This window comes from Perissodus microlepis, chromosome 4 (genome assembly GCF_051167445.1).
Source record: "Perissodus microlepis isolate ML-2025 ecotype Zambia chromosome 4, ASM5116744v1, whole genome shotgun sequence".
Classification (NCBI taxonomy): Eukaryota; Metazoa; Chordata; class Actinopteri; order Cichliformes; family Cichlidae; genus Perissodus; species Perissodus microlepis.
The window spans coordinates 4,729,150-4,757,118 of record NC_140464.1 but is presented as its reverse complement, the minus strand read 5'-3'; the positions used below and the strand labels follow the sequence as shown (position 1 = coordinate 4,757,118).

At 38.4% G+C, this 27,969-nt stretch overlaps 2 protein-coding genes across 5 annotated transcripts in view; both read left to right on the top strand.

The window, feature by feature from the left end:
* Positions 1–13,492, top strand: part of LOC146388074 (uncharacterized) — a 38,866-nt gene extending 25,374 nt beyond the window's left edge. For 3 of the 4 annotated variants that reach the window (XM_084925176.1, XM_084925174.1, XM_084925175.1), the window contains 4 exons: positions 4,727–4,770; positions 6,349–6,834; positions 6,938–7,051; positions 8,670–13,492. In XM_084925176.1, coding sequence (XP_084781302.1) covers positions 4,757–4,770; positions 6,349–6,834; positions 6,938–7,051; positions 8,670–9,759 — 1,704 coding nt within the window. In that variant the 5' untranslated portion in view covers positions 4,727–4,756 and the 3' untranslated portion in view covers positions 9,760–13,492. Of the gene's footprint in view, positions 1–4,726; positions 6,835–6,937; positions 7,052–8,669 lie in introns of all 4 variants that reach the window. The other variant, XM_084925173.1, reaches the window with a different exon arrangement.
* A 2,681-nt stretch (positions 13,493–16,173) lies between these two features.
* On the top strand, positions 16,174–17,745 carry LOC146388073 (apolipoprotein L3-like). Its single transcript, XM_084924764.1, has one exon. It carries the CDS (start codon positions 16,349–16,351, stop codon positions 17,285–17,287), a length of 939 nt encoding a protein of 312 aa, XP_084780890.1. The 5' UTR covers positions 16,174–16,348; the 3' UTR covers positions 17,288–17,745.
* Positions 17,746–27,969: the final 10,224 nt, after the last annotated feature.

Below are 27,969 nucleotides of genomic sequence, written 5' to 3'. Positions count from 1 at the left end.
GGCAACCCTAGGAAAAGGTAAAGACTCTTTATACTATTTAAAACTGGCAAGTTTATTTACAGCAAGGAATGAATAAAATAAAACCTGTACAATAATTTTGGCATGTAATACGTGTTCATAAATTATGTAAAGTATGTTCAAAGGACTGCACGGTGGTTAGCACTGTTGCCTCACAGCAAGACGTTTCTGAATTCAATTCCACCACATTTCCTGTGACCTGACACTGAGTGCACTGTTTAAATTTAAGACCAGAGGGAACATATGGTTAATCTTTGCAGTAGAGTCTTGTAAATAAACATCATACAGTGCTGTTGCCTTTGAAGCATTAGGAAGAACATCACAAGTTTTCATTCAAAATATGGTTAGTTAGCCTCAATTTAGATCAAGGTGGTATACAGTTTAAAATACTGTTTGCGTCAAAATGTCCATTACAATTTTGGGTCGAAGAGACAGTATTATTTTTGTACAGTTTTAAGTTAAAAAATGGATTACTGTGGAATACTTCTATGAATGGCAAGGACGCTTGTTTCGAAACCTTCGGAGATGACCTTCTGAATCTTATCAGAAGGATAGTGATAAAACTTGTCCAGATAAGGGCCCCAGGTCTATAAATTTAATGCTTATTACATAAGTTGACTTAGTGTTGGGAAAATACTTTAACTTTCCATGATGGACTTTAAAAAGTAGCGTCTCCTGATGAGACAATGGATGGTGTCCTGGGGGATCTCCTCCGAGAGCTGGATCTGGGCATCACAGGACAGTCTGAGGTGCAACCTGGTGGTGTCGGATGGACAGAAACATATTTTATGACTATTTTTTATTTAACCTTAGGTAATTCCATTGGGACTCAGTGTGTAATCTACAAGAGAGACCTGCTTCATAAACATAATGACCCAGAGATCTTCTTTTGATTAAGGTTAAGCGAATGTGGAGCCTGTCAGTGGTATCAGTTCCTTCATCTTACAGGAACTGCCTCCATACTCTTGCCCCATAAGGCCAGTCATTGTCGTGCAGCAGGAGAACCCTAGGATCCATATGGATACATAATGGCTGCCAGGGTGTCATTTTTGAGCCTGTGGAGGTGTTAGAAAATAACAAATGACAAATGGAGACCAAGCAGAGGTGTAAAGCTTTACTTTACCTTGCAAGAGGAGTAACAGCATATATAGAGTCTATGCAGTATATACAGAAACATAAATTAGTCTGTCCGTCCCTCTTTATACACAGTGTTGGGAAGGTTACTTTTAAAATGTATTCCACTACAGATTACAGAATACATGCCCCAAAATGTATTTTGTAACATATTCCATTACATTACCTAATGAGAGTAACGTATTCTGAATACTTGGGATTACTTAATATGTTATCATGATTTTTATAACTACATGAATGTACTATTGAGAGGGGCTGTGTGATTTATTACTATTACTTAAGGTTACTCGCCATACCAATTATTCTGCACGTATATAAAACAGGTCCGCGGCTCCGAATCATAGTAAACCGACCTCTGGCTAATACGTCGGGCTCGTAGCCGAAAACTAGCTTTACTTTGTTGTCTGGGTCGACTTTGCTAGTGAGAGACAGAGAGAGGCGTTGAAAGGCTTTGGAGGAAAACACGAACACAGTGTACAGTCGAGTCTTAATAGCTTACTTACAACTGGGCTCATCAGGCACTCTTTTTGGCTGCAGTGGTTATTATTATATTTGCATGCTTCCATCTCAGGTTTCTGTTCGGTGACTGCTCGTACTTTTCGACTCTCCTTTTTCTCCCTCCTTCACGCTCACAGACACATAACGGGTATGGCAGTCCATTCTCCCTGCAGCACTGACTACTAATAATCATTTAAAAACTATTTTTCACGTCATTATGCGGGCCACAAATAGAGCTGACATGGGCCGCGAGATTGAGACACAGGCATTAGAGCCTCTTAATGCGTGTTTTGTTTGGGTTTCCACCGGCGTGGAATTACCAAAAATAGAGAGGGCATAGCCTAACATATGAAACAGGAAAAGGCCGCTGTGTAATCCATTTATTTCAACAAAGTAACTGTATTCTGAATACCACCTTTTTAAACGGTAACTGTAACAGAATACAGTTACTCATATTTTGTATTTTAAATACGTAACGCCGGTACATGTATTCCGTTACTCCCCAACACTGTTTATACACTTAGCCCCGCTCCCTAGTGACACAACATAAAGAATTCCTTCCCCATATGAGGAGACAAGAGAAACTAGTGGGAGAAAATGTGTTTGTGACGAGTGTTTGCTATGTTTAGCTGGTTCATCATGTATTGTATAGCACAACTGATTGAAAATCAAATATTGCATAACTCTTCCAGCATTTTTCATCAAAAGGTCTGTGTATCCCTCCATGGATATGCCTCCCCAGACCCACCACCAAACTGGTCATGCTGAACAATGCTCTCCAAGGCTTCTCCAGACCCTTTCATGTTTGTCACATGAGCTCTAATCTATGAAAAGCATAGGATACCAATGGTGGACCTGCAATTTCTGGTATTAAATGGCAAATGCCAGTAAGGCTCCACGGTACCAGGCAATGAGTACAGGGCCCACCAGAGAACTTCAGGCTCTTAGGCCCCCCTCATGAGGTCTGTTTCTGATTGTTTGATCAGAGAAATTCATGCCCGTGTCCTGTTAAAGGTCATATTGGGGATCTAACTGGGCTTGTCCGATTCCTACTTGCAAAAAGGAACATATACCAGTCCTGCTGATGGGTTGAGGACAGTGAGGAGGGTAAAGATTTTATCTTTATCAGAAAAGAAATTATGAAATCTACATTGATTATTTATTTACTTGTTTTTTTCATTCATTCATTTTGTAAATACTCTGCAGTTGGTTTTTATTACGGTAAATCTTAACTGGATCTAATGTTTTCATTGGGTTAGGGTTAAATTTAAAATACAAATGGCAAATTCAGTTAAGATGTTATTAATATTAACTAAAATCTTGTAGCAACATTGTGATGCCTAAAATATGCTTCTAGTGATAACTTTAAATAAATGGATATATTCCCCTAACTAAACTACTATTACATTGTCTAGATCATAGGTGTTAAACTCCACTCCTCGATGGATAGTGTCCTGAAACTTTTCTGTGTGTCCCTGCTGCAACACACCTTAATAAAATTAGTAGGTCATTAACAAGACTCGATAGAACTTGACTGCATGCTGAGGTGGCAGTTCAGCCATTTGATTCATGTTACAGCAGCTCATGAGTGAATGAACATGGTGCAATAACAGTACTTTTAGAAGTACAATTTTCCAAACACTTACATTTACTTAAATCTATTTAACATTACTTGAGTAGGGTAAGATTTGCCACTTCTGCATGCAGTCGAGTTCTATAGAGTCTTGCTAATGACCAGGTGTGTTGCAGCGGGGTCACATTTAAAAGTTTCAGGACAGCAGCCGTCAAGGACTGGAGTTCGACACCTCTAGTCTAGATAGTCATTTATCACACTAATGCCAAAAAAACCAAAAGAAAAACAAAACCATTTTAGTACTTTTTGGCAAATGGAGAGCAATACATCAACAGATTAATGCCTGTGAAGTACTTTAAATCTTAGTAGAGTCTCTACTCCCATAAAATCTGTAATTCATATGTTTATTTTCTTAATCACTTGTCTAGGTAAGGATTTAAAATTCATTAATTATTCACACAACACCCAGTATTACATATATCAACACTCAAAATTTGACATTTATTAAATATGTTGAAATGTCATCTTTACAACCATGTTTTATTGTGGAATGTTAGTTCAGAGCCTCATCATAAATTCTGCTAGTATGCTTATCTTATCTGCTCTCTGCTCTGCTCAACCCCATGCTCTTCCTGAATACCTGTTGAAGTTATCATGTGTATGTGGGATGACCCTATCAGAGCGTTAGGTGTTTGTTCAGATAAGTGGATGTAGCCAGAGCAAAAAAATTATGCAACACATATCTAATAAGAAAAATATCTGAACAGTACTTATTATTACCTTTGGAGACACTGTTAATGGTTATGTGACCTTAACCCAACTGTATTAACGTAAAACTTCATGAAATTGAGTAAAATGCTTTTCATTGAGGGTTTAAATTTTTTTTTTTTTAAGTTTAAAAAAAAACTTTTATCTTTGCAGATTATATATAACAAGCAGGAAATAAAACCATATTTAGGTGGGTAGGAACTCTCACCATATCATTTCTTTTTGTGAATTTTTTCATTGCCAATTATGTAAATTCTGTGTTTGTTGGTCATCATAAATCCATTTACATGAGGACATGGTCTTGGAAACACCGTGTGGAGTTTGCATGTTCTCCCTGTGTTTGCATGGGCTTTCTTCAGATACTCTGGCTTCCTCACAGAGTCCAAAGACATGCAGTCAGTGGGGTTAGGTTAATTGGTAACTCTAAATTGCCCATAAGTGTGAATGGCTGCCTGTTCCTATGTGTTAGCCCTGCAACAGGCTGGTGAACTGTCTAGTGTGTATTATGCTGCGGTAGGCTCCAGCCCCCCGATAAAGGATAAGTGGAAGAGATGGATTTATTATGTACTACCAAGTACGGAGAGTTATAACATGATAAAAACAAAGTTAAAAGAAAGCAGCAAAGGGCTATGTTCTGGTATGTGATATGACAAGTTTTTCTTAGCCATTCCTTTAAAATGTGATTTTTAAAAAAGAAACCATAAAAAAGCTCTGGATTTTTTTTTCTTTTTCCAGCTGATAATTGAAGTCAGCAAAAACCTCAGGATGTCAGAAACAAGGTAAAGTAAAAAACAAAACAAAACAGTTATGCTGAAGTATTAGCAAAAATGGTAATACTTAAATCTACTATATTAACAAAAATAATCACAGTCATATTCTAAGGATATTCAAATATGGAACAAGTCCAGATGTTTTTTCTACTGTCAACACATAACACATATACATAGGGAAATCAAAGACTGCAATGAATTATATGTATTTATTGTAGCTTCATACACTGTAATCACAACACTATGCCATAAGAGGACAGTATTTGAAAGACTTCCAGATCCTTTATCTTACATCCCAGCAGCTTTTACCTAATGCTGTCAAAGGAAACCTATATAAGAAATCAAATGCATATCTCACCTTGGACAACACAGGGACAGCATTAAAAACAGAGGTGTGACTGTCAGCATTTTTACACACCAGAGAAGGAGAAAGGACAGTCTGTAAAGGATGCAAGTTACAATTTACACTTTCACTACTATCACTTTTAGATAAATCTGTGTTTTAAATATGCAGACATCAGTCTTATTATCATGAATCAAGGAAGAGCACTTCAATTTCATTGCTGAATTTGCATTAGCAATTATAAAGTCATATTACTGGCAGTGGCTGAATCATATCATAGAATACTTTGAATTCAATTCAATTCAATTTTATTTATATAGCACCAAATCACAACAACAGTCGCCTCAAAGCGCTTTATATTGCACAGTAGATTGTACAAAAATAGATACAGAGAAAAACCCAACAATCATATGACCCCCTATGAGCAAGCAATTTGGTGGCAGTGGGAAGGAAAAACTCCCTTTTAACAGGAAAAAACCTCCGAGAGAACCAGGCTCAGGGAGGGGCGGCCATCTGCTGCGACCGGTTGGGGTGAGAGAACCCTTTTAGCACCCTGAGTTCTATTAGTAATTTAGATTTGGTTATTACTGCTCGTTGGGACCTTGGGGGTGCCTGTTGATATATCAGTCAATAAATAAGAGTATTCAGAAAGCGCAACTCCTCCCGATGGGCAAGAGCTATACTAAAACTTTTTTTAATACAGTGGGATCAAGGTCAAGATTTAGTGAAAAAAGGAAACTGAAATCTGTCTTTAAACAACAACAAAATTCTTCTTCAGATATTCATGTACATGCAGATGATATTTTAAAACATACTTATTGCAATTCAAACATGTATAAAAATAGCATTATTCTTACGTTGCCCTGTGTCCCATTCAGATTTAGTTAATAGAGGAATTTGTTAACTAGCCCTAAGGTCTAAGGGTAAACCCTCTTTTACGCTTCATTTTACTGAACACTGAGGTGTTTTGTGTCATTAAATAAAGAGTAGAGGAAAGCCCAGGAGTCCAGTACTTCCGGCTGTCACTGTCAGTAAAGGGTTTTCAACCATGTATTAGAAATAAACATTTTATTTACAGTTATTTATTTGTCCAATTGTCCTGCTTGAAAAAAGTGAAAGAAAAAAGAAATTCAAATTATTCTGATGGTAAATGTTAAAAATTCTGATTCACTAAAATACGTAGCAGTAAACAATTTACTGTGCATGTTTCAGTAAATGAGGCAAATTGTTGTTTTGTGTTATAGCAAAAGGTTCAATGAGGCCTTGTGCACATACATCACAGAAACATTAGGCCACATTGAGACAGTAGGAACTTTCTGCAAGACATTCCCTAAATGGATGGAAGCAAGGACGACTGAGTCGGAAAAGCTCAACAAGATGTTGAGTCCAGAGAGCAAACATGCAGAGTTGGAGAAGGAGCTGGACGAAGTGTTAAAAAACACTTTGGATGGTCTGGAGAAGCTTGACCTCTTCTTGGATGCAGTGGAGAAGCTTGCAGTGACCTCACTGAATGTGTTCACTCAAAACCAGGTGGTACAGCTGCCCAAACACAGTGAACATGTTCAAATTGTCATCACACATGCAAAACTGATCTGCCCTCTGCTACTGGAGTTTAAAAGAGATGCAAAAGTCTTCTTCCTTCCCAAACTTCAGAATTTGGAGGTGCTGAAATATCAGTTTGACAGATATGTACAAGTCTCCAAGATGATCTGTGACAGATTTGAAAAAAGGTAAACAACATCATGAACAACAGAATTCCTCTGATTCAAATAAAAAAGAAACCATGCACTTTATAAAACATTAACATATTTCATATTGTGTCTCTAAAATCAGCATCAGTGCCTTTCCCTTGATGATGAATGAAGTTCAAGTAGACATCAACATGGATTTGCCTGAAAGTGACATACAAGACATGCTTTGTTGTATTAACCAGCTCAATGAAATCCGGTAGGAATGTCTTAATTACGTTGTTAGACCTCCCTCATGTTTGCTAGAAAGTACATTTTATAATAAATATGTCATTTTCTTCTTTTCATCAGCCTTGATTTTGTAGGCCATAATGACAAAGTGAAAAGATGCTTTTAGACAGTGTTGTGAAGGTTACTTTTAAAATATATTCCACTACAGATTATAGAATACATGCCCCAAAATGTATATTGTAACCTATTCCGTTAAGTTATTCAATGTGAGTAACATATTCTGAATACTTTGGATTACTTAATATATTGTCATGCTTTTTACAACTACATGAATGTATTATTGCTGTGTGATTTATTACTATTACTGAAGGCTACTTGCCACTGAGCTAACATTGTTAACTGGCGTTAGTTCATAGACTTTCAGAACTGCACATGATTATTTGCAGCTAGCAGGTTGTTAATGCTATCCATCAAGTCTATGAACTAACCTCAGCTAACGCCAGCTATCAATTTTAGCTTGGTGGCGAGTAGCCTTCAGTAATAGTAATAAATCACACAGCAATAGCACATCGAAAACCCTGAAGTGGCACATAACCCAGGTAGCTACCACAACTAAAACAAGGTAGCTGCAGTAGGCTAACGTAAGTAAACAACTTACTTAGATGTTTCTTTAGGTTGGAGTCTTTTGACGCTGAGAGCAGCTTGGTTTCTGGCAAACAGAGTTTGCATTGAACGGTCAGATTTTGCCCAGCGCTTTTTTGTTTAAATATGAAATGGTGTCGGAATTTCCGTGTAAGAAATGCATTCCTGTTCATGCACTGCTGGCTCCTTTGTGCTAGTTAGGGTTTTGCCAATGTGTGGAATTACCAAAATTAGAGAGGGGATAGCTGAACATATGAAACAGGAAAAGACCTCTGTATAATCCATTTATTTCAACAAAGTAACTGTATACTAATTATCACCTTTTTAAATGGTAACTGTAACGGAATACAGTTACTCATATTTTGTATTTTAAATACCTAACACCAGTACATGTATTCTGTTACTCCCCAATGCTGCTTTTAGATATATTTTTCTATTTACCTATAACCTCAGGTTTCAACAGTCTACTTGTGTCTGCCACTGAGAAGCTATCGTTGTTTTTTGTTTTATTGAGCCAGGAAGTCTTTCACTGTTCTAGGGAATGTTTGAAGCTTTCGAAATTTATTTGAAGCTCGATCTGTATTTCACTTTAAATTTATCATGGATATCTACAAAGATTTTGCTACTGTTGATTGTCTGAGCTGGACTCATGTTCTTGATATATCTCAATCATCTTTATAGACAAAAGGACATATTTGAACCACATGCAAATCTATCCATCCATTTTCCTCCACTTATCTAATTCAGTTTAGCTGGGGGATTGGAGCATATCCCAGCTACCATAGGGCAAGTGCAGGGTACACCCTCGACAAATCGCCAGTCTGTCACATTGTTTTCAAATTTAAAAAATAAATATTTAAATTTTATGAGAATATTTTATTTTTATTTTAAATGTAAATATTTTGTTTTTATTTTATTTTACATTGTTCTTGTCTATCTTTTAACTAATCACTCTCAATTAACAGAATAAAATGAAGTTTAAAACTTTCCTCTTCTTTACTAAGGATGGACACAAACTTCCGGATGGTGTTTTTATTCCAGGAAAAGTCCTGTTCTGACTTCATCAAAGAGGTCCAAAACCGACAGCCGAGGATGCTGAAGTTTCTAGAAGACCTGGAGCAGTGTGCTGTACAGTTAGATAGAATGAATAAGGGAGCAAAAATCTCTAGCATAACAGGCAGCTCAGTGGGAGCGGTTGGAGGTGTGCTGTCCATTGTTGGTTTGGCGTTAAGTCCTGTAACAGCAGGCGCATCTCTGGGTCTGTTAATAGGTGGGACAGCAATGGGAATCTTGAGTGGAACCAACAGTGCTGTGACCACATTCACAGAGATTGGAGTTAATCACAAGCAGAGAAACAAAGCCAATGATGTACTCCAAAAGTTCAGGAAAGATGTGCAAAGTATTCAGGATTGTCTGGGAGAGGTAATCAATCAACCAACTGCTGACAAGGAAGTGGGTTTTTATAAAGATATGTGCATTGGCTTTAAACAAGTTGGGTCAGTTGGACTGAGCATTCGATCACTGGTTAAAGATGCTTCAGATGTTAAATTGATAAAATCTAAAAACCTGATTGCAGGTTCTGGCAAGATGGTGGCCCAGGAAAGTAAAGCATTAAGTAATGCACCCAAGATGGCTTCGGAAATCCAGGAAATGAGTCAGGCATCATTCAAAGGGTCCCTTGCTCTCTCTAAGACAGCCAGAGCTGGTGCCATTGCACTAAATGTTTTATTTCTTGGGATGGACATCTACTCCATTTGTCAAGACAGCATCAGTCTGGCTAAAGCCAACAAAACTGAAATCTCACAATTCATCAGAGCCAGAGCTTCACTTTTGAAATCAGAGATGAACTCATGGGAAAACATCTGTTACTCTCTGAATGAAGGTCTGAAGACAGAAGACAAAAAGAAAGCTTTCCTAGAGATTCCATTTTATACAGCGATGAAGAGACAAGTACAGAAAAAACAGTCTGTGTCTTTTGAGAACAAACAAAGGGACAGAGAACTGAAATTCCAAAAAGAATTGTATTTAATTATGGTGGTTCTAGGAGGCTTATTAGGGTTTGCTGCATGGGTCTGTGGCACATTTAGCAATTAGACATGAGAATACTTAAGGTGAGGCCAAAGAGTATAAAAGTGTGCCACTTTGTCTTTGGTCTTAGTGGCTAGTGTGTGGACCTATGTGGAAATTCTGACTGATTTCTTGAGCTATACTCTCTTTCTTGGTCAGGACCAAAGCTTTGCTAACATCTTTCTTGTTGCTTTCAGAAATAGCAGCGTAGCAATATTAATTTAGACTTTGTAATAATTTGTTTTGTTTCTGATTCTGATTAAGACAGACAAGTTCACTTATAACTTGTCTTTCTCTTAAATATTTACCCACCAATAAAAGCAAAAACAAATAACAAATATTTTATTTCAACAAATATATAAATCTCTTTTCCACCAAGGATGGACCCAAACTTGGATGCTGCTTTTGTTCCAGGAAATGCCATGTTCTCACTTCATTAGTGAACTGAACAAACGACAGGACAACATGATGCAGTTTCTTAGAGCAGTGTGCTATTCAAAACCCTGCTTGTTCCACAAAGATGGTGGTGCACGAAAGTAAAGCAAGTAATAAGTAATGCATCTAAGACGGCTTCAGAAATCCCAGTGGGTCAGGCAGCATTCAGAGGGAGCATTCACTTGCTCTCTCTATCTAGAGCTAGAGCTGGTGCTATTGCATTCAGTGTTTTTTTTTTTTCACTGGCATGATGTCTTCATCTGTAAAGACAGCATCAGTCTAGCTAAAGGCAACAAAAGTTTTATCAGAGCGAGAGCTGCACTTTGGAGCTCAGAAATAGGATCATGGCAGAAGATCTGTGACTCTCTGCATTACGGTCTGGAGACATCAGAGAAAAAGAAATCTGTCCTAGAAGCACCATTTTTTTTCCAGAGATGAAGAAATAAAAACCAGAAGACTGTCTATGTGTAAGAAAATGAGTCACAAAAGAGGACTTTATTTATTTATTTATTGCAGTTCTAGGAGGGTTACTGAGGTTTGTTATATGGCTGTGTGGTACATTCACCGTTAGAGAACTTAAGTTGAAAGAACAGAGTAGGCCACTGGGACAGTTTGGCAGTATCCTTTGCGTGTCTTTAGACTTGGACTAGTGTCCAAAACACTAGATCAGCAAAAACGTCAGAATATACACTCTTTTCCTCATTAATGATGCCTAATGATGAAAAACTAGGGATTCTACACTTGCCATTTTATCCTTTTATAAAGAGTTAGATTTTTAGAGAAAAACAAATTAAATTTTCATCTGATCAAAGTGAAACATAAATTTGAGTTATAGGGTAATCGATCAGTAAACAGACAGGACTGCATTAGATGGGAAAACTGAACCACAGTGTGCTCCACTGTTTTCTAAATGTATGCTATAGTGCAAACGTCATGCAGCAATATATTTTATTAATATTATTACAGAGATATAAATGATATAAATGTGACAATGAGAAGATGAATCATATCAGAAATTTTTCCCTTTTTCTTTTGTGAATTCTGTGATTAAGTTTAAAAACTGGAATCTGCTTTTCAAAGCTTTGGTCTTAACTGATTACAGGCTGTTTACTAGCTGTGATTTTTGGTCATTAGTTTGTTTCTTTTTTTGAAATTGTATTTGCAATGTGTTTTATGCTTTACTATTTTCATTATATAGCAAGTAACATTAAGTAAAATTCAAATTATCTGTACGCTGATTCTAAATTTAATAAAGATAAATCTTATAAATTTTGGAAAATTAGTTTTTTCATTAGATTAACGGAATTAAGACTGGACTTCGGTCTTCAGTACTGTTTGGAGGGCTGCGTGTGCCCCAAGACTCCTGGGTCCTCTGTCTGCCTCTGGCACCTGAGGGGCATTATTGAGTACAAACACTAATGCACATGTTTACCATATTTTTTTCATTTTTTTTTTTTTTCAGGTATTGCTTGTTTTTTGTAATAATCGTGAGCGAGATTAAAGAGATCAGCAATAAGGTCTCCATCCTCTCCAGTTGCTACAAATGCTTACATGCATCAATATCATCTTCAGAAATTATTTTAATTAAAATTCCACCTGGTCTCATCTCTGTGTTTCTGTAACATAAATAACGAGCCTACATTTTCCTCACGACACCAGCAATCAGCTCGACGGAACCTCGGTTTACCTGCGTTCATCCTGCTCACCTGTTTAACACCTGCTGCTGATTCAGGAAACACGCCCACGTTACCTGGTGATATTAATCTGGGCTGCTGCTGCTCAATATAATGTTACGCCATTGCAATATTGTGCACAAAATATGCAAATGTAGTTTGTTTCCTGAGCACAGAACTGTTGGAGCTTGTGTTTCCCTTCAGAGAGACCAATCTGGGTTAAAAAGGATAAACAGGCATTAAAAGAAGGAGCAATGGACACTGAGAAAACTACAAAGCACTTTATAAACGAACCCACTTTATCAGCAGGTGATATCTGGTCACCGACAAACAGCTTTCAAAGCCTCTGCTGAGTTTTAGTTCTCAGTGGATGGTTAAACCCTGTGCATAATTAACTAATTTAACTGTAAAAGGCTTGTTAGAAACCATGAAACACATACCAACTTATTGATGTTAGAGAACTAAAAATGCTCAAGAATAAGACTATAAAGGCAAGGAGGTGTCCTTTATAAAACCTGTTAATAGCACCTCTAGATTTATTAGGGGTGGGGGAAAAAATCGATACTGTGTAGTATCGTGATATTTTGTTTGCTAATAATGTATCGATACAGGGACAGCAGAAATACATATTTTGTTACAAAAAAGGTTTTTGTGCTCTGACTTCAGAGCATGTTGATCCTTTTTCTGAGCAAGAATCCTGACATTCCTTCACTGTCCAAATGTGTTTAACTTTTTTTATGGCAGCAATAAACATGACAGTTTACTTATTTTAATTTAAGACATGTTTTATTTTAATTAAGTTTAAAACTTTTTTATTTAATGTAAAATTATATTTTGTTTTAATTTACTTTCAAATTCTTCAGTTGCTGAATGGGCTGCATAGTTTTCATAAATTTCATAGTTCAGAATAGCTATAATTGTACCAGATGGTTGCATTCAGTTAAGTTGGACTAGACTGTAATACAAACCGTTCAGTTTGTCAACAATACAACTGACTGAAATGAGAGAAAGACTGAGTGTGAGACTTTGATATTAGATAAAATGAATATTGATAAAGTTTACCTTTATGTACAGAATCTGAATATCGCAAAATATTTTTAAAAATTGCAATAATATCGTATCGTGCGTTAAGTATTGTGATAATATCGTATCGTGGGATGTATGGTGATTCCCACCTCTAAGATTTATGTCATAGTTTATAATGCAACACTTGTATTTCAGTAATAGTCTATTTATTTGAATATAGTGGTGTAAAGTTCTTACCGCTTTTTCCATGGAAACTCCACACGAGTCCAGATTTCCGAGGACACAGCTCACATGGGAGTTATCTATGGTACTCCAACACGTTCTCACTCCCAACTCGGTCCCTCTGCTTCACTTATGGATGCGCCGGGTACCCCCCTCGCGTCAAGAATTAACGTGCAGGGCACTCCTATTGAATACTGTTTTGCTCACCTAAACGTTGTTTATTGACGACAACAGATTGCCACGGAAGAGCCTGTTGTCGTTATATTTATATATTTTCAAAATCACAGATTAAATTATATAATGTAAACAACTACCTGAGAGAAAATTATAGCAGATAAAATTAATTACAGGCTATTACTTTTGTATATTGCATTGATGTTGTGAGTGATGTATGCTGGGTAATGTCACTGCTAGCACTTAGGTGACTTTATTGTACCAGTTTTATAAACTGTTCCTTTTCATAGTTGGAAATCCTTGTACATTTTTAACCTGTGGTTCTTTCTGCTACAGCTTTAACATATCTTCTCCAACTTCTCTCAATACATGCAGTCATTTTACCGTCTGCTTTGGATAATCACGCTCTTACGTATTAAAAAAATAAAAAATCAATAAAACAGAACAACTGCAATATTAGGCAAAACATTTCCGGTGCTTTTAAAGAATACACGGCGACTCCCTTTTTTTTGATAAAGTGTTTATTCATATTAGATCAGCGGCAGTGACGTCATCATACTCGATCATATCACAGGTAACTAAGAATCTGAATCTGTAGATTTTTTTCTTTGATTTTTGGAATTTAAAATAAAAAATACAAAAATACAGAAAGAGTGAGCTCACAAGGTTGCTTTTAGCAGTTCTATGGGTGAAGATTACTAATTTCGTGCAACAGCAAATGACTTAACATTTAAGTGCATATATCTTGCCACACCACATGTGCGGTAAGCTAGCTAAATTAGTTTCTGTTAGCCAATTCAAGAGAACGACAGAAGTGGGCGTGGTTTCTTTGTAGCGTTTATTAGGAGTGAAAGAAAAACCAACCAAACTTACCTGAATGAAGGTTTTAAAACAAGCTCCTCAACCATACCAACTGATATCTCTGCTTAAATTAAAACATTTTTAAATCTTTTTTTCTGTCAAACAACATAAACCAGAGGAAAACAGTGCTCGTGAAGACGTGAAGGCAAAGGATGTTGGGGAAAAGGTAAAGTGAAAACTATCTGCGCTACAGCTGGCCATATTATATACTGCAAAAACACAAGTATGATCTGCACAAGTAATTAATTATATAATCTTTATCTGTCAGAATAATATCTGAAATTCCATAGCTATAAAGTGAGGCGTTTATGATGCTATTTATGGTCATGTGAGAGATTTAAAGGAACCATTGTGAATCAGTGGGTCAGCAAAAGAATAGATTTAAGTTTAATAAGGATTTTTGTCAAAACATAACCAGGTTAATTTTGTACCTCAAAAAATTGAAAAAAGAAAAGATTGTAGAACATTAAAAAATGCACCATAAATTAGAGATGGCACGATACCACTTTTTTATGTCCGATACCGATATCATAAATTTGGATATCTGCCGATACCGATATGAATCCGATATAGTGTGTTTTTTAATCAATAAAACTTTTTCTTAATATATTGCTGCATTTTGTATAAGTTCATACTCAAGTTTAAATAAACAACAACACTAAAGCTATTCTGTTATACCTGTATGTAAAAAATACACTGCACCCAAAATATTTCATAGTTCAGCAATACTGATCAATCTAATAAACTTAAACCTACTCAATCCTTCCTATTCTGGTATTTTAAAGAGTACTTAGCAGAAATATTAAGCAACCTAACTAATAGGGTTGCAAACTCCCAGCAAAAAAAACATAGGGAACCACCCCCCACCTCATGATGCTTAATCGACGTAATCAACTTTAATTTGATGCAGTGTGGGGAAAAAAAATGCACAGAAATAAATTATTTTTCAAGAATAATTAAATAGATTCAACATCTTTCTTCAACAGAATTGCAGACTGCACAGATGGTATCTTCCCAAAGGAAAAAGTAGTATAGCTTACTAGGCTATATTAGACTTAACAGTTACTATATACAGTAATGGACTAATATACATTTTACATAAGATTAAAACTTTGGGTGTAAGATTCGGATAATTATTTATTAAAAGCTAGACATTTTAAATGAGAATAAGAAAGAAAAGTATGTCTTTGTGCCCCCCTTTTCCCTGTTCATGCCCTATCGGCCCCCCTGGCTAAACTTTGCTAGATCCGCCCCTGCACAGTTACCAGCCGTCAGCTACATAGAAAAGAATCCTGGTGTAGAAAGTAATATTAAATAAATTCTAACAACAGCTTATCAAGCTTAAACGTGCTGCTGTTGTTCAGCCGCTGGTTTCCTCTTTCTGGCACAAAGTGGGCCAAAAACAAACAAGAGAGACGGACTCGGGACAGAAAAGCCGATCAGCTGATCATTAATCAGTTTCACGATTGAAGTAGCCGCAAGAAGAGGCAGTCGCTCCATATATCGGTTGTTAAGCTTAACGTGGGAATGCTTTACAAACATTCAGAGATGAACTTACACACTTGCTTTACTTCTCTCTGGGATAACTTCATCGGAGATGGAATGCTGGTTTGGTAGCGAGGCTACAAATACACACAGCCGCTCTATCACGTGAGCACACTGCTCCGACGTACAGCGGTTATGAGCCGAGTTACGCCGTGTCGCAAGTTTTGTGAGGTGCTTTTTTGATATTTAATGGATCGGATTACATTTTTTTATTTCTCTCCGATATCCGATCCAGTAATTTACATCAGTATCGGACCGATACCGATACGTAATATCGGATCGGTCCATCTCTACCATAAATGAACAGCTGGATGTTTTCACTAATACTAGTGGTCCAACTAGAGCTTAGCTCACAATAAAAGAATCTATCAAATTATTGCAATTAAAGAAGAAAATGCAGTTCTCTTTGTTTGTTTGTTTTTAAACTTTGGAATTATTTTTCAACAAAGACTACAAATGGATGGTTGTTGGCAAACACCTACTGGAAAGGTTGTTACCATCAGATGTCAACTGCACACTCTCAGTGAAGGGGTGATTCTTCAGCCCCTTTAGTTGCTCCAACCTCTTTTGGTGCACTCGCTTGGGATTTGAGCCAGTAGTGCCTTCTTTTCACATCTCATTGTTTCCATCCTTTACTAAAATAAGGTTTTTAATCTAACTTTAATTTTGGCATTTTCAGGATGGACCCAAACTTCCGAATGGTGTTCATGTTCAAGGAAAAGGCTGGTGAGAATTTTATCAGTATGTTCGAAGAACACCAGCCCAGGATGTTGGAGTTCCTAAATGAGCTGGAGCAGTGTGCTGTTCAGCTAGACAAGATGAGTAAGGGTTCAAAGATCTCCAGTGTGGCAGGCAGTTCAGCAGGGGCGATTGGTGGTGTGCTGTCCATTGTTGGTTTGGCATTAATTCCTGTAACAGCAGGAACATCTCTAGCTTTGACAATGACTGGTGTTGGGCTGGGAGTCACCAGTGGTCTTAACAGCATTGTGACCACTGGAGCAGAGATGAAAGTTAATCATAAGCATCAAACAAAAGCTGGTGAAGTTTTCAAGAACTTTATGGAAGATGTACAGATTCTTCAAGATTGTCTGCAAAACGTGACCAATCAACCAGTGTGTGGAATAGAAACAAGTAAGGTAGAGATGGCTGTGGGAGTAAGCAGGATTGCATCTAAAGTTTGGACCGTTGGAAATGGTACTTTTGACTTAGTTACTGATGCTACCTCTGCTGCCAAAGTGTTTCCGAGTGCTGGTAAAGTTTTGGCTCAGGAAGGAAAAGCATTACGTAATGCAAGCAGGCTGGCCGCAGATATCCCAGATATTGGTGAGGCAGCTCTGAAAGGATCTCTTGCTCTCTCAAAGACATCAAGGGCTGGGTTCATCGCTCTCAATGCTCTCTTCCTTGGCATGGATATTTTCTTCATCTACAGAGACAGCACCAGTCTGGAAAAAGGCTGTGAGGCAAAAGTTTCCCAGGTCATCCGAGCCAGAGCTGCACTTTGGAGCTCAGAGATCGACTCATGGCAGAAGATTTGTGACTCTCTGAAGAAAGGTCTTCGAAAATCAGAGAAAAACAAAGGCATCCTGGAAAGTCCATTTTATTCTGAGACAACAAGATAAATCTCCATAGAAACAGAAAGTATAATCTCTGAGTAAACAGATAATACTGCAATATATGTACTGTAAGGGTTTTCTTTCTTTTCTTTTCTTTTCAAAAGCTGGAACCAGTTTTTAAAGCTCAATGTCCAATAAGTCCTTGTAATGCAATGTTTTTTTAGTATGGTATTTCTTTCTTCTTTTTCTTTATTTTTTTCTTCTTGTTAAAGTGAATACCTGTTACTACAAGCCTATCACTTCCAACAAGATAATGATTGGCATATGTTGCATTTAATCTTTATAAACCCAGTGTGTGATCACTCAGACTGGGTTTGTATGTTGTAATGTATTTTAGTTTGTTATCTCCAAAAGTTGATTCTGTTCATCTGGACGTAGCGTTTTGGAGATTTACTTTCCTGGATGATTGAGAATGCATCAAGACGTTTAGTTTGTTATGTTTGTATTGCATATCTGTACACTATCTGTACACTATCACTTCGATAATGTATTTTGTTATCTTTTTTTTAAAACTCGATTAGCAAAAACAAATTTTTTACAGTTCTTTCCAATTGTGTATACATTAAAATGGAACTATATAAGCAATTACAAAATGTAAAGCTCATTTTAAATCACAGTTTTGTAAATCTCTGAACACAAATGTTCATCATTTTGCACACTTGGTTCACTTCGAGGTGAACTGGCCTTCAAATCAACACTTTTGATGGTAATACTGTTCAAAAGTCTCGAGTGGCCTTTCATTTCTTTATATTTTGTTTTCAAGGTGTCAGACATTCTTGCAATTTGTTAAGTGGTCTTGAACGATTGTTTTCCAGCTTTTAAGACCTCTGAAGTATCCATCCATCCATCCATCTTCATCCGCTTTATCCGGGGCCGGGTCGCGGGGGCAGCAGCCTAAGCAGAGAAGCCCAGACCTCCCTCTCTCCAGCCACCTCCTCCAGCTTATCCGGGGGAACACCAAGGCGTTTCCAGGCCAGCCGAGAGATATAATCTCTGCAGCGTGTCCTGGGTCTGCCCCGGAGCCTCCTCCCGGTGGGACATGCCCGGAACACCTCACCCAGGGGGCGTCCAGGAGGCATCCTTGTCAAATGCCCGAACCACCTCAGCTGGCTCCTTTCGATGTGGAGGAGCAGCGGCTCTACTCTGAGCCCCTCCTGGATGGCCGAACTTCTCACCCTATCTCTAAGGGAGAGGCCAGCCACCCTTCGGAGGAAGCTCATTTCCGCCGCTTGTATCCGCGATCTCGTTCTTTCGGTCACTACCCACAGCTCGTGGCCATAGGTGAGGGTAGGGACGTAGATCGACCGGTAAATTGAGAGCTTTGCTTTTACACCCAGCTCCCTCTTCACCATGACGGACCAGTGCAGCGTCCGCATCACTACAGCCGCATCACTAAAGCCGCATCACCAATCCGTGCAGCAGCTTCGGCAATGGAGACGCTGAACATGGTCCATTCGGACTCAATGTCCCCAGTCTCCCTCGGAATGCTGTTGAAGCTCTGCCGGAGGTGTGCGTTGAAGATCTCGCGGACTGGGGCCTCTGCTAGACCTTCTCCAACTCACCACCAGGTGGTGATCAGTTGACAGCTCAGCCCCTCTCTTTACCGGAGTGTCCAGAACATATGGTCACAGGTCTGGTGACACGATTACAAAATCGATCATCGACCTGCGGCATAGAGCGTCCTGGTGCCACGTGCACTTATGGACACTCTTATGTTCGAACAAGGTGTTTGTTATGGCCAAACTGTGATTTGCACAGAAGTCCAATAACAAAACACTGCTTGGGTTCAGATCAGGGAGGCCATTCCTCCCAATCATGCCCCTCCAGGTCTCACTGTCATTACTCACGTGAGCATTGAAGTCTCCCAGCAGGACAACAGAGCACCTTCCAGCACCCCCCCCCCCCCCGGACTCTAAGAAGGCTTGGTACTCTGAACTGCCACTCGGCACATAAGCGCAGATGACAGTCAGGACCCATTCCCCGACCCTAAGGCGCAGGGAACAAACCCTCTCATCCACCGGGAAAAACCCCAACGTACCGGCAGCAAGCCGAGGGGATATTAGAATACCCACCCCAGCCCGCCGCCTCTCACCAGGGGCAACTCCAGACTGAGACAGAGTCCAGCCCCTCTCCAGGAGACTGGTTCCAGAGCCCAAGCCATGCGTAGAGGTGAGCCCGACTATATCTAGCCGGTACCTCTCAACCTCACGCACTAACTCAGGCTCCTTCCCCACCAGAGAGGTAACATTCCATGTCCCTATTGCCAGTCTTGGCAGCCGGGGATCAGTCCGCCAGGGCTTCCGCTCCTGGCTGCCGCCATTGCACCCAACCCCTATGGCGCCTCCTGCGGGTGGTGGGCCTGCGGGAGGATGGGCCCATGTCCCCTCTTTGGGCTGTGCCCGGCCGGGCCCCATGGACTAAGGCCCAGCCACCAGCCCTCGGGCACCCTTCCCGGGCCTGGCTCCAGGGCGGGGCCCCGGTAACCCTATCCCGGGCAGGGTAAACTGTTCCCTCGATGTTTTCTTCATAAGGGTCTTCTGAATCGCTCTTTGTCTGGTCCCTCACCCAGGACCAATTTGCCATGGGAGACCCTACCAGGGGGCAAAAGCCCCCAGACAACATAGCCCCTGGGATCCCTGGGACACACAAACCCCTCCACCACGATAAGGTAGCGATTCACCCCACTGCTGATGACCTCTGAAGTATTCAAGCATAAAACAGGTGTCTGAATCTAAAGATGAACCAGTTTTATGTCTAAATGTTTGAATGTAAATGCAGCTTTTCATATACACAAAGCTCCTAAACATGTTTCTAGCTGGAGACCTAATTCAGAAAAAAAGCTTGTTGCAGCCGTGGCTCAGATGGCAGAGCTGGTTATCCAGTAAAAACAAGATTTCAGGTTCAGTACCCCTGTACATGTAGTTTTCTTTCTGCACATGTACAGGAGTCGACAAACTGGTGAAACGTATCTGTTCGCTTAAATGACAGCAATGAACTCATGGAATGAGCAAAACACTTGAACCCCACTGCTGATGACTGTTTTCTTAGTGGGAAGTGGTTTCAGTGTCAGATGCCAGCACTGAAGTTAAACAGAAAAAAATAAAGATAAAAAGTTACATACTAAATGACACACACACACTCATTTTCATAGCTTAGCGAGGACATCTCATTGACATAATGCTTTGCCTAGCCCCTTACCCTAACTCTAACCATCAAAAATAAATGCCTAATCATAACCCTCAGCCTAAAACTAACCATAACCTAATTGTAACCCTGACACTAAAAGTGCATTTTGAGCTTCAAAAATGCCTTCAAACAAATTTTTGATTCAAAGGAGACCAACTATTGTTACATGGCAATTACAATACATGAATTTTAAAAGTAGACCTATACTTACCCTAAATTCCTAATTCAGAAAACTAACCATTAATAAAAGAAAGCTTCTCTTGTTGCAGCTGTGGCTCATATGGTCGACCCAGTGAGCACTAAAAACATGGTTTCGGGTTCAGTGCTGCACATGTACCACAGTTGGCAAACTGGTTTAATTTTTTGATAAACAGAAACATTCATGGCATGACAGGAAGGTAAAGGCAAAAACAAAACAGGCAGGTACAAATTATTTCTCTTTTTATCTTATCTTGTGCGTTTATCCTTGTGTGTTATCAAGACAGTCATTGAGGTATGTATTTAAGTACTGTTTGCGTACATTGGTAGGTGTTTCTACATCTGTTGACAGATTTCGTTCACTGTGCAAGAAAAAGTTTGAAGGTATGCAGTTTATGTAAGAGCTGAAAGGTCAGCATGCCACTCTAGATATCTTCACATTAGTAGAGACTGATAATAGATACATTTCTTTCAGGTTAAAAGGCGTGGTGCTGGAAAGTATAGATAAAGCAATTTACTGATGGTACTTGCTGATGGCATCAGATTTTACCATTAGATGAAAAATGTTTACATGAGAGAACTAAAACCTGTAATGTACTGAAGGTGGTCTGACATGTTGTTGGCTCTCTTGGTGTGGGTATTCTATTACTTCCTGTTCCCGTTTCACCACAATGCACTCTGACGGTTTGTGTAGCTTACTAAGTGTAGCCCTTTTAACTACAAACCTTTAGACTATGAAATAAGTCATTATCTAATCTTCAAATGATTTATCCAAAACTGCTGAATCACCTGCAAGTAGTAATCACCTGCTAGTTTAGCCTAGCTTTTAGTCTGGCCTCAAAAGCTACAAACAGCCTATATTTATTAGAATATTGTTATTTCTAAGAGAGGCTGAGGATTAGCTAAACATCTGACATACTGAGCAGGAAAATGCAGGAGGAAAGGGTTAAGAAGCCATGCTGCAAGTGACTCTCCGTGAGACTAGAGCTGCTGTGGGGTTCTTCCTGTTAAAAGCGAGTTTTCTCTTTCCTCTGATGTCAAGTGCTCGCTTATAGGAGGTTGTCTGATTTTTGAGGTTTTCTCTCTATTACTTACCTTATAGTGTACTTACTCACTACATTTCAACAAAATATCTGTTCTTTCTACTCCTTATACTGCTGCTCCTTCTCACTCTTTGGGGACACCTGAAGCATTTAAGATCAGGAACCTTATTTGCTCTGATCACAGTTGGTTTAACAACACTGTTACTGCTGTTGGCTGAAGGCCTCTTATCCACAGAACAATATGGGATAATGTCACTGATTCAGCATTTGGATATTTACAGATTCAAATACATGCTTATGTATGTGAGCTTTTACGTGCAACAGCTTCACATTGTGGTCAGCGGTGGAATTACATCCATGCTGAAAATAACTAACACTGATTATCAGTGGGAAGAATTAAATTAGTCTTTGTGAAACAGAAATGTGGTTTGTAGTTAAAGGAGTAGTTATGCACTTTAAAAGAACCTGATTAAACATTAAACAGGATAACATCTGGATGGCATCTGATCAAATCTGGATCTGGCTCAATTCATAAGTGAAAACTGACACAAGCTGACAACACAAACGTGTTTCCAAAAATGACATTGAGCAACAAACCGAGACAACCAACTGTATTAGAGGCAAAAAGCAAAACACGTTTTTAAAAAAGAAAAAAAAAGTTGTCCAAAGTGAGGAGCACAGTGTTGTGGTGTCTAACACTGTTTCCTCACAGCACTACAATTCTGGGTACTAATCCGCCATCTGTCCTGAGTGGAGATTATATCTTGTCCCCATAGGTGTGCAAATGGTTGTCTGTGTTAGTCCTAGGACAAAAGGCCACCTGAACAGGGTGCCTCTCGTCGTGTGGCAGCTGGGATATATTTTTTTTATTGTTGGTGAAGAACTGAAAACTCAGAATTTACATTTAGACTAGGATTTTGTTGAACTTGCTTCCTGCACCAGTCCCCTGATTCCAGTGTGAGACTGGCAGTGTTTCATCTTCAGAGCGGTGAAGACTCACAGGTCTGCAGCTCTGAGAGGCTGAAGCTGTAGGCTGTGTTTCCTCCTGTGAGCAGCAGAGGGCAGTACAGACTGATGTGACTAAAAACATTCACGGCTTTGTTTTTTAAGTCACCATTCAACCATAGAGACTTTTTATATCCATTTAAAATTAGACCGAGAATACTGGTGTGTGACCAGTAAAAGGTGTAAAATGTTTGTGTTTGTCCCTCTGGAGTCATTAATTTTTTAAATCAACTCTGGTATTTCATAACTTTAACCAGTGCATCAGTTTGAATGGTTTTTACTCCTGATTTAAATTTGAAATTTGAATCCTAATTTGAAGCCATTTTTAACCTGACAGAATATAGTTTGAATGCAGAACATGGGATAATTGTAATAAAAAAAGAATTAAGACATACATTGGGGGAACTTTAAAGTCAATGCTATATTTCAGAGACCAATCACTGAATATTATCTTTAGAACTTTTTCTTAATATGGAGACAACAGATTTAGGAAATCATATGGTTCCATATTACAGACACCACTGGTGTGAACACTCTCATAGATGCATCTGAGCAGTTGGAGGTTCAGTAGTAATAATTTTATGCACTAACTTTGGTATATGCATCATTTCCTTCTATTGTTAAGTTACCTCCTGCATCATATCACTTTTACAAAAAACACAAAAGTTTTACAGACATGCAACAATATTTTATTGAGATCAACAACTGGTCCTACACAGTGTAATTTTCCCAGAATATATGGAAAAGATGCAGAATTGAATTTAAATTACTAAACTACTTGCTTATGAAGCATTACATGGCCTGAGATGTTTACTACATACAAACCCAACAGGTTTCTAAGGTCTGCAATATCTGGTCACATTGTAGTGCACAGTTAAGGAACTAAGCAGAGCGAAGAAAGTCAACATCAACGCAAAACACAACTCAACAAATGCTAATGTAGAAGAACACTTTGTTCATTCATATAAAATCAACCAAAGTGTCAGGGTGTGGGGAAGTCTGGGTGGTTTACCCATTCTCTTTTTTTTAAGTGGAATTATGGGCAATTTTTTTTTCATTTTTCTATTTAAATATTTCACAGTAAATAAGTACATTTAATAAATTACATGTATCACCTGGCTCAAAATGTTTACATTTAAAAGTGGCCGTCTATTGCCAGGACCCCTCAACTTTGGATTGACCTGCCTGAGGAGATCAGGCTCGCCAAATCTATGACTTCCTTCAAGTCTCTTTTAAAACACATTTTTAAAAATGATTATTGATTGAAAAATGATTAGTTGTTGTGGTTTTATCTGTATTGCTGTTTTTTTTTTTTTACTTTATAATATTAAGAGCTTTGAGGAGTTCATCATGTAAAAACATCTGTTTTTGTTGGGTCATGTGACTCAGAGGAAGCAGAGGAATTCTTGGCAGCTGTTTGTCATCGGGGCTGATTGTGGCCCAGTTTAGATAAGGCACCGACGTTGTCACCTTTTCACGCTGCATGGTAAGTAAGCTCCTTGGCTGATGGACTCAAGCCTTTCCGCTCACTCAACCAAGCATACACCTCATCACTGGTTTACTGATCTTTTTCTGTAAATGTTAAACTCACACTAACAGCTATACAATGCAGTGACCTATGGCAGCTTCGCAACTGAAGAACTCTTGTAAAGACAAGATGAGCAAAGTTAACACAAACCTCAATTGGTCTCTAACCTTTGTAATAATACATAAATAAAATAACAAACTGGGGACAAGAGATGCCACAAAGGGCACATCCAATTAAGTAATAATATAATGGAGAATTTCCAGTAGCAAAATGTTGTAAAGACACAGGTGTAACCTGTAAACCAGGTTTTAATGCATATGACAGCAAGAGTCAGCAGCATTATCTTGTTATTTTGAAAACCAGTGACAGGATTTCAGAAAAGACAGTTGCCAGGTGCAGTCATGTGTAAAGACTGGAGGTTCAAAGAGCAGTTGCATTTACTTGAATGAGAGAACAGTAAACAATCCATGCACATTTTCCTCATCTTGTGGGGCAGGTGCAGAGCCACCAACACATCTTATGTGACTATCATATTGTGAAAATCCAAAAGGTAATGGTAAAATCAAAACCAGCAGGTAGAAAATGTTTATCGATATAATTATTGACTTGTTGTTACTGTAACCTGCACTAAATATTTGACATGTGCTGCCAAGAGTACCTTGCAGAGCAGCCACACTTTGAAAATGTGACAGGAGTGGGCATGGTTTATGTTAAGGTTATATTTGGTTTGGTGTGTTAGGTGAAAAGAAAGAAAGAAAGAAATCTTCCTAAACTTATCTGAGGGGTTTTACAAATCAAAGGTCCTCAGTCAGTACAACATCATAATAAATTAGAATGTAATGACCATTTCTATTGCTAAAAACAGAAGCAGACTGTGTTTCAGGCAAGGACAACAAACAGGATGTTGGGAAAAAGATAAAGAGTATTTATTCCATTTGCAATTGTCCAGTCTGAATACAGCAAAGACTGAAGTATAGGCATCATAATAAATGTGTTTATGGTTTTCCTGTTTTTTTGTTTTACATAGACAGCAATAGGGTTTTTTGTTTTACTGTCATACAAATGCCTCGCCTATTACAAAGGCAAAGAAAATGTATAATAATAAATGAGAGAACTATACAGAATTATACTTTTCAAAATCATATACATTGAAATATCTATTCATTAATGTGTATATAATAATCATCATAATTTAACTTTAACTGGACTTTAAAAGTTGCTCTATTTAAAATAAAGATTATAGAACACAAAGAACAATATTTACATCCAAATATATTGGAGTAGAAATAGCAAGATGCTTAAATACACAGATATACTTACATTTAAATTTGTAAAAGTACACAGACATGTTAACCCCTTCATGCATAGTGGTCACTACAGTGGACAGCTATTCAAAGGCTGTTTTCTTGTATTTGTGTCAGTGTTGATGGTATAATTGCACATAAACCAGTACATTGGACACTGATGTGCCACTCCACATTTCTTATTGTTTTATTGATCTTTTCATGCCTAAAGATGAATAAAAAATACTTAACAAAAAGATCCCGATAGAGGTTGTCATAATTCATACATGACAGGGTTAAGTTAAAAAGAAACTTCAACAATCCATTATTGGTCCTAAATATGCAGTCATACATTGGCATATGGTATTTTAAGAGTAACCATAGCTGAGAGGAAATCCCAAGAACCCAGTATCAGAGCAGACAAAAACAAAAATCAGATCAAATTTTAAATAACTTTTATCATATGTAAAAAAAAAACAAAAACAGAAAACCCAAAACAAAACAAAGAATGACAGGAGCAGAGTACATTATTTCAGTTTGCTTACATTTATTCTTGTTTGTGTCCCTAACAGAGACTAACAGACCTTCACCTACTAACTCGTAGTGTGTTCTCTTACAGAAAGGAGCTACTGGATGCCTTAAGCTCTTACACTACAGACACCATCATCTATATCCACACAGTGAGAGGACTCTCTGAGTGGTTCTCTAAATGGAAGCTTGTGAGAGAGGAAGAAATGATCAGTATGACAGAGACCAAAGACCGAGTTAACTCACTTGACCTGAACATCAGTCATGTTCAAAATTCACATGAAAAATGTAAGATGCTTATAAAATATCTCCAGAGCAAAGTGGCTCCAGACCTAGATGTGGATTTGTCTTAAGATGACATATAATGTATATTTAATAGCATGTAGTTGATGAGATCAGGTAAGTTTAACCACTTATAAATTTTAATGCTGTGAAGGGACACACTTGTAGGATATTTTTTTTAATGTAGTAAATAAACAAAATACATACATGGACAGGGATTAGTCAAACAGTGTTGTGTACTCTTTAGTTGTCTTACTACAGAGGTCTGCATATTGAAATAACACTCTGGATACAGATTTGTGCATCAAAACCAGATAAAGAGACAGAAAGATATGATACACAATTATTTTGAGACTTTAACACCCAACCATCTGTGGTTACCCACCCATGGCCCCCATTCCTGTAGGAAACTTTAATAAGGCTGACCAGTATGCACGACAGTGGAGTAGGTGCAGTACATGGATGACAAGAATGTCTTCTCCCCGAAATTCCTGGCTTATGTGATGAGTCATAAGAACACCCCAGGACTCCAAAGGTGCAGTGAAGAGGATTAGTGTGCAAACAAAAACAAGCAGACTGGAACATAAACAAGCCGTGCCTGTTACAAGAAGCCAAGTAACTTTTTAAAAGTATTGCTAAAATATTTCTCCTGCAAATTTTGCACAATGGTAGTAATTTAGTATTAATAGTAGTAATTAGTAGTATTAGTATTAATTTCTAGAACTCTGTAAGACTCGGTGGATAGAGCCAAAGCTTTAGTGCCACACTCACACTTTCAACCCATCCATGCACTCCAAAAAGGCACTGAACATTCTTCTCCTAAAAATACTAATAAATAAACACTAATAATACAAATTATTACAGCCACATAAGGAGCAATATTAGACTCTTAGTTTTGTTCGAGTGTTAAGTACAGTCTACAGTAAATGCCATCCTGCAAACATGTATATGTTTATATGTAGTGGTGCAACGGATCAAAAATCTCACAGTTCGGATCGGAGCACGGTTTTAAGTCACGGATCGGATCAATTTTCGGATCAGCAAAAAAAGAAACAAAGACAAAATTTTAACATTTACTTATTCACTTATTGAAATATTTTTTTGCCTGTTAAAAACACTCTACTCAAGACTCATTCCACGCAATTATTAAAATGGTACAACATAGAGCAATATGTATCTACACATGGGCCAGCACAAGGCCAGTTGCAGACACACTGGTGGTCCTGTGCTGGCCCATGTGTGGATTACCTCTGGCAAACCTGATCTGGACCGCCAAAGGGCCGTCATTCATTGCGGTATGTGGGCCACGTGTAAGTTGTGTGCAGCCACGGGCCAGTTGCAGACACACTGCTGGCCCTGTGCTGGCCCAGATGTCAGCCTAATGTGTACCTTAATAAAGCCAACTAATAACAACATGTGCCGGAACATAGTAGTGCAAAAGTAACATGACGAAACTCTGTTCGCAGTAAATGGACTGATTCTTATATAGCACTTTTCTACTCTCTGGGATTATGCAAAGTACTCTATACAACATGCCACATTCACCCAATCACACACTTTCTCTAGACTGAGTGCTTCCTAACTACATTCATAAGCTGTGTCCCAATTCAGCAACCGCACACTTCGTAGCACGCA